Source organism: Cygnus atratus, chromosome 1 (assembly GCF_013377495.2).
Source record: "Cygnus atratus isolate AKBS03 ecotype Queensland, Australia chromosome 1, CAtr_DNAZoo_HiC_assembly, whole genome shotgun sequence".
Taxonomy (NCBI): domain Eukaryota; kingdom Metazoa; phylum Chordata; class Aves; order Anseriformes; family Anatidae; genus Cygnus; species Cygnus atratus.
Genome location: NC_066362.1, coordinates 58,680,710 through 58,697,822, shown reverse-complemented (window position 1 = coordinate 58,697,822; position 17,113 = coordinate 58,680,710). Strand labels below are relative to the sequence as shown.

The 17,113-nt window shown below is 40.8% G+C and overlaps 2 protein-coding genes across 5 annotated transcripts; one reads left to right on the top strand and one right to left on the bottom strand.

The window, feature by feature from the left end:
- Positions 1–2,153: 2,153 nt before the first annotated feature.
- Positions 2,154–3,636, bottom strand: LOC118256896 (protein BRAWNIN). The gene is made up of 2 exons (XM_035564280.2): positions 3,475–3,636; positions 2,154–2,502 (listed from the first exon to the last, which is right to left on the bottom strand). The coding sequence occupies exons 1-2, from the start codon at positions 3,580–3,582 to the stop codon at positions 2,407–2,409; spliced, it is 204 nt and encodes a 67-aa protein (XP_035420173.1). The 5' UTR covers positions 3,583–3,636; the 3' UTR covers positions 2,154–2,406.
- On the top strand, positions 3,633–16,964 carry TDG (thymine DNA glycosylase). 4 transcript variants are annotated; one of them, XM_035564228.2, is made up of 10 exons: positions 3,633–3,694; positions 5,421–5,569; positions 8,250–8,479; positions 8,998–9,067; positions 10,471–10,606; positions 10,692–10,774; positions 10,862–10,956; positions 12,524–12,695; positions 12,992–13,120; positions 14,808–16,963. In XM_035564228.2, the coding sequence occupies exons 2-10, from the start codon at positions 5,476–5,478 to the stop codon at positions 14,942–14,944; spliced, it is 1,146 nt and encodes a 381-aa protein (XP_035420121.1). In that variant the 5' UTR covers positions 3,633–3,694; positions 5,421–5,475; the 3' UTR covers positions 14,945–16,963. The 4 variants fall into 4 exon arrangements, with proteins under 4 accessions (XP_035420121.1, XP_035420106.1, XP_050564187.1 ...); XM_035564213.2 differs by having other exon boundaries at positions 3,638–3,694; positions 14,805–16,964; XM_050708230.1 differs by lacking the exon at positions 3,633–3,694 and adding an exon at positions 3,735–3,816 and having other exon boundaries at positions 14,805–15,863.
- The last annotated feature ends 149 nt before the right edge of the window (positions 16,965–17,113 follow it).

The window sequence follows — 17,113 nt, the reverse complement described above, 5'->3', positions numbered from 1 at the left end:
CTGGTAGGAATGTTAGCAGAGGTGTAGGATTGTTTGCTATGGAATTCTTTTCTGTTTATTCCTTACAAACTTCAAACAACACAACCTTTGCTCTGTTCCATGGCTGGAGTTCAGAAGGCATTGACTGGTTACAGGATGCCCTATCTGATTCCGTTTCAAAAATAATAAAGAGCACACTTTGGAGTCATGCTTTGTGCTTCTTCATCTTCCTCAGCTGAGACTTATCATGTGCAGCATGGCTGTGGTCCAGCTGCTTTATTTAGCCTGGAGTGACAAGTGTTTGCTATTAATAGGCACAAACTCGCAGTTGTAACTTTTCGTCAACTTTGTGAAACAGTGTCACTGCTGAAGAAGTGTCTTGCAGTCATACGGAGTTGTGTTTTTTTTCACTGCTGTAGTTGTACTGATTCTGGGCAGTAACTGCTACTCAAACCTGGCGCACTGGCACCTTTGCTGCTACTAGCTGGGCACTCAAGAGTGGTTCCCTCAGTGCTAAAACATGTTCCTTGTTGCTCAGTTTCCACTAGAAGCAGGATGCGTTTGGAAGAAATGAATTTGTGATTAAAGGCTGCAGCAAATTTTGTTCTGAAGTAGAATCCATCTAATGTCAGAGTCAGCAGCAGAATGAAAGAGGCGATAGTCTGACAAACTGTAAGTAAATTGGGTAAGGGGTGGTGAATCCCGTCACTTTAAAGAGAAACAACAGTGGTTTTCAGTTACCCATATTCAGAGCAAGAACAAAATATTGCCAAAGTGCCTCATCTGTCTTCAATAAGCTGTTCTCTGGTTCTCAAAGACGTTGAGGTCTACAGTTAGCAATCTAAACACTGTATAGGTACAGCAGAGCACAGTCACCAGAACTGAGCTTTTTTTTTTTTTCCTTATATGAATCATCTGCCAGCCTGCGGTTCTCTTTTCCCCAAGTCAAATGTGAGTGAGATTTGAGGTTGAAACCTGTGCCTTTGTCAAGGGAAAGCAATTACCAGCCTTCACATGCTCTGCTGCATACTGTTCAAAAAGGGGTTGGCACACCATCCTCGTGGTACGCTGACTTGGTGTATCTTCTTGAGTTCCTCATGCAAGAATTTTGTGGAGAGCCTGAGGACTGAAAGGTAAACCTGCACTTAGTTTTGTTCAAAAGCAGTCAATACATAAACAGAAGATGCCCACATGGAGTACAAACAATTTTGCTGTTACCTGCACATATTTGTTCTATTTTAACTAATGCAACCGAGTGGACCAAAATAGATTTCCTGTCAGTAATACAGACAAAGCCGCTGTAACAGCAGTTAACCAGCATTAGTCCTGTACAAGAAGTGCAGCTGTAAGGAGTCTTTATTTGTTCATGCCATAATTTACTGTACTAGGTTCTGTATTGCATAGAACAAAACTATTGTCATAGTGTAGCAAGATGGTAAGTGCCAACAGTCAGTTGGGGTTCTATTACAGAAGAACAGACACTCATTAGGGCTAATGAGTGGCAATAAAAGTTTGATTTTTTTTTTAATGTTTTCACGTTTCTCTAGCTTCCTACACTTGTTCATCAGCTGTTGTGGTTTAACCCTGGCAGGCAGCTGGGCACCACACAGCTGTTCCCTGAGTAGCCCCATGGGAAGGGGGAGAGAATGGTAGAGGTAAAGGTTAGGAAACTCAGGGGTTGAGATAAAGACAGTTGGGTAGGTCAAGTAAAAGCTATGCCCCCAAGCAAAGCCAAGAAAGGCATTCAGTTGCTGCTTCCCCTCAGCAGGCAGTTGTCAGCCATTTACAGGAAAGCAGGGCTCTTGCATAACAGCTTCCTGGGAAGACAAAGGCCATCACTCTGTTCACACACTTCTTTCCCCTCCAGTTTTAAATTTGAGGGCATCACAGGGCATAGGCTATCCCTTGGGCCAGCTGCCCTGGCTGTGTCCCGTCCCAGCTCCTGGTGCATCCCCAGCCTCCTCGCTGGCAGGGCAGCACAAGAAGCTGAGGAGACCTTGCCTCTGTGCAGGCACTGCTCTGCAACAACTATATAACATCCGTGTTATTGCTGCTATTTTCATCAAAAATCCAGAACACAGCATCATGTAAATTTCTATGAAGAAAATTAATTCTACCTATACCAAAAGCAGGGCATCAGCTGAAAAGCTTCAAACTCCATCAGACACGGTCAATGTGAATTCACATCTTTTATTTTGGAGGATATTTACACTGCAAATCAAGACTAAAAATCATACGCTCTTTGGTAAACAACTGATTGGACTTCCGACAGTATTCATCACACGTTTATTTACAATGTATGCTGCCTGTAACTCTACTTCAGTGAAACAAAAAAGCATAAAGAATATTTCATGTGGATTTCTACAGTCGAGATAGTTGAACAAATGCTTTATCAGTTCGAGTTTTCATAACATAAGTAAAGCGTGGTCAGTGCTGGGATGTTTCAGCTTTGCTCGATCTTGCTTTTACACCCAACAGTTCTGTTCTCAGCTCTCCAGGCTTAGGAGGTATTTCAGGTATACTCTGTTAAAAACAGAAAGATGTCAGTGCTGTAGCAGAAGAAAAACTAAACTCACAAAACCAATACATTAACACCCTGTAAGAGATGGCATTATATCCAAATTGTCATTACATCTCCTTCATAAAACAGTACATTAACATACCCCGTAGGAGATGGCATTATATCCAAAACATACAAATTGTCATCACATCTCCCTCATTTTTGAGCAGAGTATAATATTTTTTACAAGCAAAACATCTTGAAAATTAACCTATTACCTTTTTGTAATTTGACTTCTATTTCAAAGTAGCAAAACACACTTGTAGTAAAAGGAGGAAGGAAGCACAGGCTGTTTAAAGGCACAAAGCTGCTCTTTGCCATTTGGGAGAGTAAGCTTGGTGGAGGTGTCTAGCATAGCTTTAAAGCACCAGGTGAAGTTTCTGTAAATATTTTTCTGTCACCAAGAGGAAAAATAAGTCTCACTGCTTCTAGTGTTTTGTTTTTATAAATTAAATGGATGAGATTACATTTTGAAAGGGAAACAGATGACATTTTAAATATCTTTCCTCCTTAATTAAAATTCTTGCTAGTTTAAAGGGATATAGATCATTCTTAATATGTGCCTATTTACCTCTAATAAAGTTCTATTATTAAAAACGCGTATCCTTTTACTTATCCGTGAGAAGAGTGGCATCATTGCTTATATTTTGACACGACTGCAAGTTCTAAGGCCTTTAAGAGACCAAACCGACCACCGGTACCCCCGGGGGTGCTCGGTCTGCCACTTCCTAATGAGAAGCATCGGTCATCTTCATTAGCGGGGCGGGAGAAAGCCCTGCTTCCACCCCCTTCCCCGTTCCCCTTCTGTACGCCCTTCCCAACAAACCACCACAGAGCCCCACGGCAGAGCCGCGGTCCCAGCCCGGCAGGAAGCCCCCGCGGGGGCACCCCTCAGCCCGGCCGCCCCCTATCCCCGGAGCCCCGGGAGCACTCACGAGGTCGGGCCTGTAGTACCTGTGCACCACCTCCGCCCCCGCCAGCATGGCCAGCAGGCTGGCCGCCAGCGTCTTCAGGTAGGTGGGCCAGGGCACGCCGGCGGGCATGGCGGCGGGGCGGGGCGGGGCGGAGCGGAGCGGAGCGGAGCGGGGCGGGCGCGCAGGATGCGCGTCAGGGGGACGGGGCCGCCGCGGCACCGGGCACAGCGACCGCTTCCAGGTCGGGGCGGGCGGGGAGCGGGCGGCGGGCAGGGGGCGGCGGGGGGCGGCCGGCGCGGACAATAGCCCCATGGCCGCCGGCGGCGCTCCGGGGCCGGGCGGGGAGGCCGAGGAGCTGGGCAGGTAGCGGCGCCCTTCCCTTCCCTTCCCTTCCCTTCCCTTCCCTTCCCTTCCCTTCCCTTCCCTTCCCTTCCCTTCCCGGGCCGGTGGCGGGGAGGGGAGGGGACGTGTGGTTTGTTGAACGTCCCGCGACGCAGACAGCGAGAACAAAGCGCCGGGGACCAGGGGAAGCGGGCTGAAGGGTTCCCGGCAGGGTAGAGGGAGGCTTTCATCTCGTCACCAAGCGTTGGAGGGCCTGGCTGCCGTACGGTGCGAGGCCTCTCGTTTAAAGGGAGCTTCCCTGTAATGGCAATTCCTTTACAGGAAGGGGATTTCATTAATGTTTCCAGTAATAAGACGTGCGTTACAAGGAGACATCTTGTTAGAGGCCGTCCTTGGCTTAGACGCCTTCGTGTCGCTCTCACTTCACGTCTCTCTCGCCGCTTTGCTCTGTGGAATTAGGCACTTAGGGCATTATGAACCAGACTCTTCGTCTCTTGACTGTGATCCCTGTTGCAAATCTGGAAATCTGTCTTGTTTGGTTCAGTAACTGCTTTGGTATTTTATATAAAATGCAACTGTGCCAGCTACTGAGGGCTATACTATGCTCAGAACATCCCCTGTGACTTTGCCAGATAGCCCCCCAGAAATCTGGGTGGCCTAAGTTCAAATTTATTCTCCGTGATTCAGGGCAGGTGTTTGGGTCACAGTTAGTGGCCTGATGGCACACCTGTGGGCTGCTCCGGCCTAAATCTGACTGACAGTGGGGTTATTAAAAATTCTTAAATATCCATTGTGTAATAGAGAATGGTCCCTTCACATTGCAAGGGTGGCCTTTGAGTTATTTCTATATACCTAATAAAAACATCAAATAATTTTTGAATAACTTTCATAAAAATATTTCTTGAAAATCTAATGTTCATGCAATCTGTTCAATGTATTTGTGTTGCCATGTAATCCATGGACAAGGTGGCTACATAGGCACAAGGGAACGACAGTATGAAGCAGAAGCTTATTTGAGGGTTTGAGGGCTGCATGTGTCTAATAAATACATGGCACAAAAAAGCTGTATATAGCAAGATGTCTGTGTGCATAGATGGAGATTGAATCTGTGTGTGTGAGCACTTCCACGTCAAATAAGAGCAATATTTACGTTGGGATCCAGTGTGGGATAACTGGACAGCGTCTGCCACGCTCTTTGTTAAAGCCCTTTAATAATCTGCACTGTAACTGATGATTTGTGTACTTGTAATTTTCCGTAGCCCAAAATGACTCGTCCATCCATTCACTGTCACATCAGATAAAGTAACCGATGTAGAATTAAGAAATCTAAAAGTTGGGAAACTTAAAGGCCAAAGAGTTTTAACTCCATTCTGTTGTGAGTTGTTCGGTGGACAGTCGGGCTGGTTAATGTGTGCTGCACACTGTTATTTTCCAGTGTTAGGGGAAATCTCTGTGCTTTCAGAGAACTGGACTGTTAGTGTTGGGTGCAGTGTCACCTCCTATCTGCTAAGCAGCTGGGCTGCTTAATGGATTTGTGTAATGTACTGCCTTGTTAGTAGAGCAGTTATATCACTAAATTTCTAAGTCGTTGATGGGTCATGCCTCTTTTTTTCTCCCCTTTAAAGATATTACGCGTACCTTCAGCAAGCTCAAGCTTTTTACACGTTTCCGTTCCACCAAATGATGACAGCGCCGCCTAACATGGAAATCATGACTGAGCAGCCGACTGTAGAGGGCATGCCAGAGCCAGAATTTGCTCAGGAACCTCCTAAAGGTAGTTTGACTGGGCTACACTAAGTAAGCAAAAATGTTAGGAGTTGTTGGAAAAAACGTATGTCTGTATTGGTCTCGATAAACAGCTTCTTTAGAGCTGTTGGATTTCCTTTTCTTGGTGCTCTTTGAGAAAGTATTTGGTTAATTGTATTCTTCTAGTAACATTAGTTATCAAACAAGGAAGAAGCTAAGAAGAAAACCCAGTCATAGTATTCGCATTGTTCAGTCTCACAAAATTATCTTGTTCCAGGAAAAGCAGGCTTTTGCTTCAGTGGGTAAATGTATCGTTTTTAGCTGACTTCATGGCTTTTGGTATTATGTTAGAGAAGGAAGTTTTCTTTTTTCCAGGCTAAGTTGAAATTTATTTATTTATTTTAATTTCTGCCAGAGAAATACAGTATGATATTGTTTGTTTGAAATATTTGTTTAACTGGTGGTTTAGTGTGTTGCAACCACAAATACTGAATTGCTAAGACACTAAATGTTTGTTTGTTTGTTTGTTTGTTTCAGTGAGTCTTATTTAAACAAATGCAAAAAAATGCTGGAAACAGTCCCGTGTATTACACAAGTTCTGTATTTTATGCACTTGTGCATTGCCTTTCTTTTCCCTCACTAAGGTTTTGTGGAGTTAGATTTCACAGTAACCTTGCCAAGGAAAGAACCCTTGTTACTCTTATGCTTGCTCTTTACCACATAAAAAGGCAGTGGTTTCTGCCATGCTTAAATTCTGATTCTGCAGCAAATATGAACGCAGAGTTTAGTCTTGCTTTTAATACCTAGATGGTCAGAGCTCTCTGTACCAAAGCAATACAGCAGCCAATTCATGCAGTGACATTGCTTGCTTACGTGCGTCCTTTGATAAGCTTCATTTTTTCTTTGTAAGTTGTAATGCTTGGCCAGGTGAAATCCTGGAAGAAACCTCTGTTTTTAAATAGATGGGACTGCTGAGTTTATTCACTGCATTACTCACTACAGTTAGCATGCATCCCACGTCCTGTATGGTAAGGCTTCTTTTGCAGCTTTATTCCTGGAATAATGTGAGTTACCATGAACACAGGGACTGTACTTTCAAGTATTTTTAGATGACTGTAACCTTGTGTTATTAAGCTGTTCACTAATATTTTTTTGCAAAAATTGGAAGCTGAATAAAGCCTTGGAAGTCAGGGCTTGCAAATTTACCAGGTATCTGTGAAATCTGCAGGAGCATGTATGAAAGGCAAAGATTCGATGTCCAACTGCGTGCTGCGATTTAAAAAAAGAAAAAAAAAAAAAAAAGGAAAACATTCAGGATTGCCCTCTGAAAGGCTGCCCTGGCATTGTGGCCGGGCGGTTCATCTTTCATGACAGTGTCTGGTTGGTAGGTGTCTTACCAGCTTGACAGTTAGGAGAATTTATCCTGCCTCATTTGAAATACTTCAACTGCTCTGAGCTGGATGACACTCTTGCATTTTGCCATTACGTGAAAACCTCCTAGTTCTACAAGGGATAGGAAAGAAAAGCTGCTTACGTGCCTCACCAAGTCTGCACCTTTCTCGTTTCTCCTTCGTTGTGACTCAACTCGCTGGAGGACTGTTACTATAGCTTTCCTAAGCAGTTGCTCCAAGGGTGTGGTGGGAATTTCACGTGGCTTTTGTCCTGCTTCTTGCAAGAAAGCTGACTGCAAACAAAAACAGCCCCAAAAAAGTTAGCAGGCTGAGGGCAGTGCCTCAGTATCCATCATATTTGTTTTCTGAGGGAGAATATCATCTAGAAACTGAAAATATGATGGAGTCTCAATTTTAAATTAATAGATTACTTTGGCTCTTTGCTGATTGCTGCCAAGTAAGTTTCCCTATTTTCAAGTGGTGTTCTGCAACTTGACATTATTAATGAACAAAGATAGATCTCTATTCATAAAGAGTGATTTCTAGGTTCATAGTGTGACTATTACCTGTGCTGTTTCAATCTCCAAGCTTAAGGGGCCAGAAGACAAGGAAATTTCAATTGAGCGGGTAGTGACTACTTTATGTTTGCATTTTGTAAATAAAAATTAATGTTTGGTGTCACTCCTTCAAATCGAGACCTATAAGCTCTCATACGTTACCTTGCTATATGATGCACTGGGCTGTATCTATTCTGTAAATGATAAATTGTGAATAGCTTATGCAGTGTTCAGTTCCTGTGTTTGTTTCTCTGACAAGTTTATACCTTACACTCTAGGTAATATTTCAGACCTATTGCTCTTGGTGTGCAGTTTGGTTTCTTTGATATGTAATCCATAACAAACTTTCATATTTGAAAGCTGAAGAGTGAACAGTAGACTGTGATTTAGTTTAGCATTGCTTGGAATGCTAAGATTTCATGCTCTGGCATATTCTCCAAAAGAAATGAAACTATTTCCAAAAGATTGTTGCATACAGCATGTAGCAACATAACCTAGCCAAGAGATTATTCTTTGCTTGTATCCTAAGTCAGTGTAGTTGCATGTGAATAGAGTGTGTGCCTGTGGCGCAGAGACGCGCAAGATGGTTCCGTGCTGAGCCTGGAAAACTGAAATTCATCTGGTAATTGTTTAAGTTCTTAAATTTTGAAGGCAAATTTCCGTTTGATTTCTTTTTGTATTCATGCATTCAGTTCAGTCTATCTGAACGTCCATGCTGCAGCATTAGAAACGTACAGAAAATATATTTGCTGTGTTTCAGAAGTTAAAAAAGGAGGAAGGAAGAGAAAAGCCAAAGCAACTGAGCCAAAGCAACCCAAAAAGCCTGCTGCTAAAAAAGAAAAACCGACTAAGTCAAAAGGCAAACAGGAGAAGATCACAGATACTTTTAAAGTCAAAAGAAAAGTGGACCGCTTTAATGGTGTATCTGAAGCTGAACTTCTGACCAAGACTTTACCTGATATTCTGACCTTCGATCTGGACATCGTAATAGTAAGTAGCTCACAAAGACCTGGCAGAAGTGCTCTGCGTTGTCACTTACAATCCACTCACAGTGGTTGTGACTTACGTTCCTTCTGCATGCTCATCTGTATTACTTACACGGCAAGATCTTGCAAGATAAAGTATCGAAACTGCTTCCTGTGTGTATAGCTGCTTTGCATTTTCTGTTAAAATTAATAGAAATATAATTCGAATTTCTAAGAAGTCTAAGGCTTACGTATACTACATAGTCATGAAAGACCATTACTTGACAATTTACTGGAAGTGCTACACCAGTGGTTATAAAATACATGCCACGAGCTGCTCCTTTGACATTGTACCTCTAAACGAGACCCTGCTCTAAAATTGTCAATTTTTTAAACTAACGATGGAAGATATCAATAACATGGTTTTGTTTATTGACAGTAACTTCAGAGAATTGAATAAGCTTCCTGGCTGTAACTTGATTACATTTTTGACTAGAAAGCCATGTTCTAATCGTTAAAACAGTCTGGTATCTTGGTTTGTAGATTGGCATAAACCCTGGCTTGATGGCAGCTTACAAAGGACATCATTATCCTGGACCTGGAAACCATTTTTGTAAGTTTTTAATTTTCCTTTCTTTTTAACTATTTCCATAAGTTTTTTATTTTCCCATATTTTTATAGAACTTGCAGAACCCTGTTAGAACTTGTGGCACTTTAAACCAGTTTGGGGTTTATTGGGTAGAGAGCGGGATTTTGCTTTTAACGCTGGGATTGATTTAAATGCCGTAACTTTCTGACAAACAGCGTACGTAAAAAGGAATGAAGTAAAAGAGGAGTAATCAGTGACTTTCAATGCAGGTTTAGAATTGTCAGGTAAACGCAGTTTAACAGGTTATGTTAGTAAATAACTTCTTAGTGTGTTAGTGTGCAACATAAGAAATAAAAAAATTAAATTGCTAGTACTTGAGTTACCAAGGTTAAGTCAGTAGGCATCAGCTTCTGATACAGAATAAGACTACGTGCGTTTTCCCCAGAAAGTGTTTCAGCAAACCCTCTTCTTCTTGCATTTACTCATTTCTGCTAAACAAGCTTTCTAACTTATGAAAAAGCAACAACCACTGCCTTTTCCCAGTAGGCATACTAGCGTACTCAATTCTCCACACAGTTGTTTGTTTTTTTTTTCCTGTGTGTTTTTCTGTTTAAGTAACATTTTCTGCAGCACGTTCTCATACCTGAACTCTGTTGAATACTCTGGTTTGCGTAGTGGGAGTCATTCTACCTGTGGTAGTAGGGAGTTCCCCGTAGGCTAATTTGTAGCCCTGTGATACTCCAGCCAAAATGCTTCGGGTATCCAGCAGACCAGTAAATCAGGCTTGGTTATTTTTTTCTAGTGTTCTTTACCAAGAAGCAGACCAGATATACATGCTCTGACAAATCCAAGCATTTGTAAGTTTCTTGGATCATTAAGAACTACCTGTGCTTAATTTGTCCTTAAGAGATTGGCACTGTACATCACACAAGCTATACTTTTTTACATTAACTGTTGATATAAGATGTTAACACGTTCTGTTGGAGAGGGCCCAGCAGAAGAAGCAATTACAAAGATGTAAAACAAAACCAACGCTCCTTGTATTCGTCACATCTTTCCCTCAAAATCCATATTCATACCCTTTGTAAGTGATTTACAAAATGTAAAGCTCCATACTGAGCTTCTGGAGTGTAAGTCTGCTTTCCATACCAGCGATTGTGGTGGGGGAGTCCTGTTGCTCACTGGGCATTTTCTGTCCTCTTGGAATAGGTAAAGTAAGTTTAGTTATTTTAAACCTTTATAGATAGGGCAATAGTCATCCCCAAATTAGCTGATGCTCTGTTAACATAGACTCTTCCTGTAGCACTCCAGTACTCTGTGTTGGTAGTCGAGGGTTTTTTATTGGTGGTATGTGTTGGTTTTGGTTTTGTTTGTTTGTTTTTGTATGTTTGTTTTTAAAGGCAAATACATATCTTCCTACTTCTCAGGGAAGTGTCTCTTCATGTCTGGTCTAAGCAATGAACAGCTGAACCATATGGATGACCACACCTTACCACATAAATACGGCATTGGATTTACAAACATGGTGGAGAGGACAACACCTGGAAGCAAAGACCTCTCCAGGTAGGATAACACAGGAGAATGTCACACTTGTTAATGAATTAATAGTTATAATTTTGAATGATTTTTTTTTTACCTTCTCTTTTAGTAAAGAGTTTCGGGAAGGAGGGCGAATTCTGATGCAGAAATTACAAAAGTATAAACCTCGTATAGCAGCTTTCAATGGAAAATGTGAGAATCTTAACTTTGAATGAGTTTGTTCTGTCCGTGGCTTTTTTTTTTTTTTGTCCACTCATACCGTCATCTTCTCATTTTTAGGTATTTATGAAATTTTTAGTAGAGAAGTTTTTGGAATAAAAGTTAAGAACTTGGAATTTGGATTGCAGCCACACAAGGTGCCAGATACAGAAACTGTAAGTACTGATACTGAAGAACAACAGCAGAGCACTCCATTTGGGTTATTTCAAAAGCAATGAAATCTTAGGGCTTACCCCCAATTACAGTAATGTCAAAGTTTGACCAAAGTACAAGGAATGCGAAAGGCTTTTACTTAAACAGAGAAAGTGGGATTGGGCAACTTTCAGACACATCTTTCATATAGCTTCATCAGACTTACAGATTTTATTTAGGAAATTGTATGTTATGGCTAATAGGTTAGCTCATTCTCTGAGGAGTATTTAAAATATGAATAAAATATGCATGCCCTTGTAACCATCATCTACTTTGATCTGATTATCTGTGTCCAATTCTCTGTATGCTGTCACTGGGTTTTGATACTGAACATGACTGTGGTGCTAGTAGTGCCACAGTAGGGGAGAAAGAATAGCAAGTCCATTGTTGTGCTGTTCCACCCTACAGCACTGCTGCTCTGGGCATGCCCAAGCAGTTTAATCAGACTCAGTCTTCTTAAGCTGATTTGCAGCTTAAAATTAAGTTGGACACTTAAAGTACATCTTGATGAAGAGTGCATTAATCATAGACATCTAGCGCTGGAAAATACCTCATTCATCACAGACATCTGCTGCTGGAAGGTATCTCAAGAGACCAGCTATGTATCATCACAAATAGGTTTGTTTAACCTGCTCTTACAAACCTCCAGCAAAGGCGATTGCACTACCTGCCCAGGCAGCTTATTCCAAAGCTTCATTGCCTGTTCAGTTCAAACTTTTGGGTTGTTTTTCTATCTATCCCAAATCACTAGTGCTTCAAGTCCAAGCTGTCCTGTTCTAATGGTGGAGTGTTGTCATTAGAGCCTAAAGAGCTGTTGGTGATAAAATGCTTCCTTCTTAAGTAGTATTTGTAAAAGATAAATAATCCTATTTACAAGCACTTGTTCATAAATACTGCACTGTAATAAATGTACTGGATACAATTCCTTCTTTCTGAACTAACTTCAAGCCTTTAGAAAGGGCTGTTGGCAGAGACAGAGACACTTAAATTGGCTTCACCCATGCTGACTCCAGAATTTCAAACCCTGGCAAGCGTGATGCAGACGTACTTGGCCAAGAAGCAAGGCTAATTAACCCGTGATGCCTTTCTCACTGGGGTGGGGTTTTTGCATACTAGCACGTACTCCTCTGTGGACTTTCTGGCTCCAAACTCCACTTGCTCAGAGAGCTCTGCCGTGTGCTACACTCTCAGGCATATACTTGTAAATTTTAAGTATTGTAACACACACTTGTACTACCTCTCCTGCAGCACATAATCAAGTGGTGAGAATTGTCCTAGCTTCAACAGCTGATAATCAGCCTCTGTCTTTAGGAAAAGACATTTAGCTGGCCGGGAAAAATGAAGGGCTCTTTTTATCCTGTCCCGGGCTCCTTTTATCCTCTCCCAGAACCACCTTCAGCATTAGCTGATGTTTGTACAAAGGTTTAAAACAATAACATGAGCTTAACTGTTGAGTTATTCTTGATGCATTATATATTAGCTAATAATTCAGGGACCAGTAATGCTATTTTTCTTGCTTTGTGTCTCAAGCTCTGCTATGTTATGCCATCATCCAGTGCAAGATGTGCTCAGTTTCCTCGTGCGCAAGATAAGGTTCATTATTACATAAAGCTAAAAGACTTAAGGGATCAACTGAAAGGCATTGCACCAAACACAGAGGTGCAGGAAGTGCAGTACACATTTGACTTGCAACTTGCACAAGGTATAGTGTTTATTTTCTTAGTGCTTTATAAAGGTGTAGCATGACATACAACACAACGAGCAGATGCACAAGCAAAAGGAAATTAAAAAAATCATGGGGGAGTGGGGGGGGAGATGCATCATCCACCCTAAATTGCGTGGTATAGAGCTGGAGATTCTACACTTTTTAGCTTTAATTATCTAAGGGGAGCTGGAATTACCTGGTAAAATGTGTGGCTGTTTTTTTCAAATGTTATCTTATAAAAATGCTCAGTGATCGTTTTTATTCTTAATACTTGAAGTCTTCTCTTTCTGCAGAGGATGCTAAAAAAATGGCTGTCAAAGAAGAAAAATATGATCCAGGTTATGAAGCAGCATATGGAGGAGCTTACTGTGATCGTGCACCATATGAAAGTGAACAGTGCAATTTCTCTTCAAACGGAACTGGTAAGGAGTGGTGCTTGGGGCATTCGGTCTGTAAACCATTATATATAGCTTTTTATAACCATTCCATACATTTAATTTTCTATCCTTTCAGCACTTCCATAATTCATACAATATATTTAAAGTATAGCATCAGTTAGACTCATATAACTGAGGGATTGTGCAGTCTTTCTGGGAGGGAGCGGGGAGAAAAGCCATTTTCTCCATTTAAAATCATTTATCTGCAACTTGAAATTGTTCTCCTAAACTCTGTCTCCCAGGACGTAACAAACAGACGTCACTAGTGACTTTCACAGTCACTATTTTCGATTGCATTGACTTTTGTATAAACACACCATGTTCTCCAGACAAAAGTTTCATTTTTTTTTCGTTCGCAAGGAAAGCAAAGACAGAGAATGGTGAAACAGATAAAATCACAGTACAATACAAAGTACAACTGAGATTGTTTCGTTACTGGTGGGGTAGATGAAGGAGGAGTATTTGAATGGTGTCATCCAAATAATGTAATGTGTTAGGATAGCTGGTGTAGTGACCATACAGTTTGCCTTGAATAATCTGAAGACAAACGTTACTATTTTTACATCATGGGTGGGCAGTCACCAAAACCCAGACCATACGGCAGTGTGGTATTCTTCAGCTTTTAGTGTGGAAGCAGTTTAAGAGTGGGAGAAAAACAAATTTTCGCTATCTGTAGGTTTTCTGTGTTTGAAGTTCATGCAACTTCTTGAGTAAAGTGTGATTTTCAGTCCCGACAATTTTTGGAAAAAAATTGTAAGGAAATTAAGAAAGGAGCGAAGAAGAACAGAATGAAGACTAGAAAGATGAGTGTAGTGATCTTACTGTAACTAAGAAGTCAGGAATTTTACTTCCTAAAATACTACCAACTGTAATTAAAAAAAATATGAAAAACAATGGCAGAGGCCTTTCAGAACTTAAAGGGGGCTTATAAAAAAATGGACAAAGGAATGGTTTTAAATTAAAAGAGGGGAGATTTAGGTTAGATTTTAAGAGAAAATTCTTTACTCAGGGATGGTGAGGCACTGGAACATGTTGCCCAGAGAAGCTGTGGATGCCCCATCCCTGGAGGTGTTCCAGCGCCAGGCTGGATGGGGCTTTGGGCAACCTGGGCTGGTGGGAGGTGTCCCTGCCCATGGCAGGGGGTTGGAACTGGGTGGTCTGTAATGTCCCTTCCAACCCAAACCCTTCTATGATACTATGAAGTAGTAACTGCCACCTTCATCTGAAGTCATGAATTTTTAGTCCTTATCTCATTTATGTTGTAAATTGAACTTTTGCATTGTCTATCCTATTTTGTCAAAGAGAATGTCCCTTAGAGAAGAATAATTTTATTTATAGGAAACACTGCAAAATAAGTATTCTTTTAAACATTTAGACTCATAATTTACATATACACCACCCTTAAATTCTCTCTTCAAAGAAGATATGAAGAAAATATAACTGGGGGGGAATGATCTGGATCTACAGAAGTAGACACTCAAAGGAAATAAGTTGGAGTCTGAATAGGAAGCTGAAAAGTAGAAGGAAAGATGGAAACTGAAAATATCTTTAGGGGTAGTGACGTTTTGGGGGGGTGTTTTATTTTTAATTATTTTATTTTAGTTGATGGAATCGACTGTATTTTTTTCATCTCTATGTTATTATTTTTGTTTTGTTTGTTTCCTATCAGCAGGCAATCCACAGTATTGTGAGGGGTCATCATCCTTTGGTGAAGTTCCTAATGGACAGTGGATGACACAGTCCTTTGCAGACCAGATTCCAGAGTTCAACGCTGACATGACACAAGAACCAGAGGGAAGCAGTGCGTAAGGGCTGTTTCTTCTCAGCTATGCATACATGCTGCAGTTTTAATGCAGTGGTGAAGATTGGTACCTCGGTTCTCCAACTGAAGCATTTTAGTAGTATTTTATCTCCCTTAGTTATTTTATTATAGTCCAAAGTAAGTGTGTGGTAGGCTCAAATCAATGAACTAGGTAATTTTAAGGAACTGTCGAAACTTTTTTAAAAAAAAGTTAGCCTTTTTTGTATATGAGTTTTATATTTAATGTATGCCATTTCTTGCAGTTTTTGACAAATTGCTTTCCCATTGTGTCAATTTCTTTGCGGCGTTAATTTTATTCCATGAATTGTAATGTAATAGTAAGAACAGCAGTATACTTTTTATTGATGCCTCAATGTCCTTTTATATATCTAGAGGGGAAAATGGGAAGTGTACCCTTACCTTACATGAAGTGGTGTTTTTAATTATGCACAGTTAAACAAATTGTGCTTTTTAAGACTTCCTTTTACTTTCTTAAAAAGTGCAGAAGGTTAAGTTCTGCAGCTGTGAGTACTGAGTATTTTCCAGGGCAGGAATAGAGAGGTCTGTCTGTCTAGTGATTGGAACATATTCAGGGTTAAGGGAGCAGAGACATCTCAAGTTAAAATGCTGGGGAGGAAAAATTGCGTCACGCATGACAGGACCTTAAATATTCTAGCCGAACTGTCTTAGGGTAAGTTGTTCCTATCATTCCATCTATTTTCCCCTTAAATTCTGATGTAAGGAACTGGAATTCCTTAAAAAACAGTGGTTCTTGAATCTGTGGCATTTAAATTCTCAGTCACTTGTGTGATTAGTCTCTTCACCTGACCTCTAGCAGGAGAACAGGTTACATTTGCAGGGAAGTGAAAGACCATATTCCCTGTAAAAATATCTACAGTCATGTTATTTCTATCAGGTACAATTAGCACAGGGTGAAAGAAGATTGTGATTTAACTGTTTTTAACATTAATTTATCTTCAATCTGTAAGACCTTAGAGGGTGTTCTTATTACTTTTACAAGTGAAAAATACTAAGGTGAAGACAAGGGCAGCTGTTCCATGAACAAGAAGTCAGCTGTTGGAACTACAGCTCTCTTCTTTAGAACTTGCGGAAATAATACACGCTTTTGGCCAATACTTGTGGCCTGAGAAAGAAATGAGAATCCATGCTTGTGCCTAACTATCATCTTCTTTCCCTCTTTTATTATGTGAGGAAGAGATGAAGTAAAAGCAATAAGCTGATCAAAACATTCAAGTTTTGATGATCTTATGAGAGAAGGTGCTTCACATACTTGAAAAACAGATACAAACAGTATCTCCACAGTCCATGCTGGTCAGAGGTTCCTGTACCAGTCTTATCCTTTCCTCACAGCCACTGACAGTTGCCACGCATTGAGTGTAACTAGTTGGCATAGACAGTAATCCTGCTGTAACATCTCTCGCGGAGATCATACGCTGTCACCCTGCTGTCAGGCAGGCATGATGTTTACAGTTTTCTTCCCAAATGATGTGGCTTAATTCTGAGCGTCTGAAATCAAGGAGTGTGCGTTATGATTATGTTGATTAGCTCCAGCATAAAGCTGTTCAATATATTGTCAAAAAGGTATAGGATTTGTCTTGTCTGTTATTTAATGTGTACTGTATCATGTATTGCTGTTTACATGGACATTTTCCTGCAGGTGCTCAAAGTATCTTGTATCAGGGATTTGTTACAATTCAATTTTATTTTTCAGCAACATCAGAAGCATGTAACTAGCACTGCTGATTAGGTGGTATAGTAGTACGTAACTACTGTACCGCTATCCTGTTTGATTTGGGGATAGGGAAAGGTCTCTCCTTCTTGAACAGAGGCACCTACTAGATTATCTAGGTGTAAAATACAGTTAAGTATATAATGACCGTTTCACTAAATATTGCAATTTATGTGTATTTCCTCAGAACTGGTGCTCTTTTCATTACAGTAATACAGAGGTTCTTAACCTGTCTTAAATTTATCTCTGTTTCACAATAAAATCAGGAATTATATTGCAGTGTGTTGGAATGTGCTTTTGCATCTTGCTAGCAGTGCTCTAAATACACGGTGGTGTATGTAATACAGTCTGCACAAGTACAGCATTCTGCAGAGAAACACTGCAGAATAGTCACCAAGCAACTGAACTTTACATATTAAAAGGCTGC

Excerpts from the sequence above, each read along its gene's own strand:
- LOC118256896 (XM_035564280.2), bottom strand. The coding sequence starts at position 3,582 with ATGCCCGCCGGCGTGCCCTGGCCCACCTACCTGAAGACGCTGGCGGCC. Across the intron at positions 2,503-3,474 it reads GGTACTACAGGCCCGACCTC|AGTATACCTGAAATACCTCC; the intron begins GTGAGTGCTCCC and ends TGTTTTTAACAG.
- TDG (XM_050708230.1), top strand. The coding sequence starts at position 3,764 with ATGGCCGCCGGCGGCGCTCCGGGGCCGGGCGGGGAGGCCGAGGAGCTG. Across the intron at positions 8,480-8,997 it reads TCGATCTGGACATCGTAATA|ATTGGCATAAACCCTGGCTT; the intron begins GTAAGTAGCTCA and ends CTTGGTTTGTAG. Across the intron at positions 10,607-10,691 it reads GGAAGCAAAGACCTCTCCAG|TAAAGAGTTTCGGGAAGGAG; the intron begins GTAGGATAACAC and ends CTTCTCTTTTAG.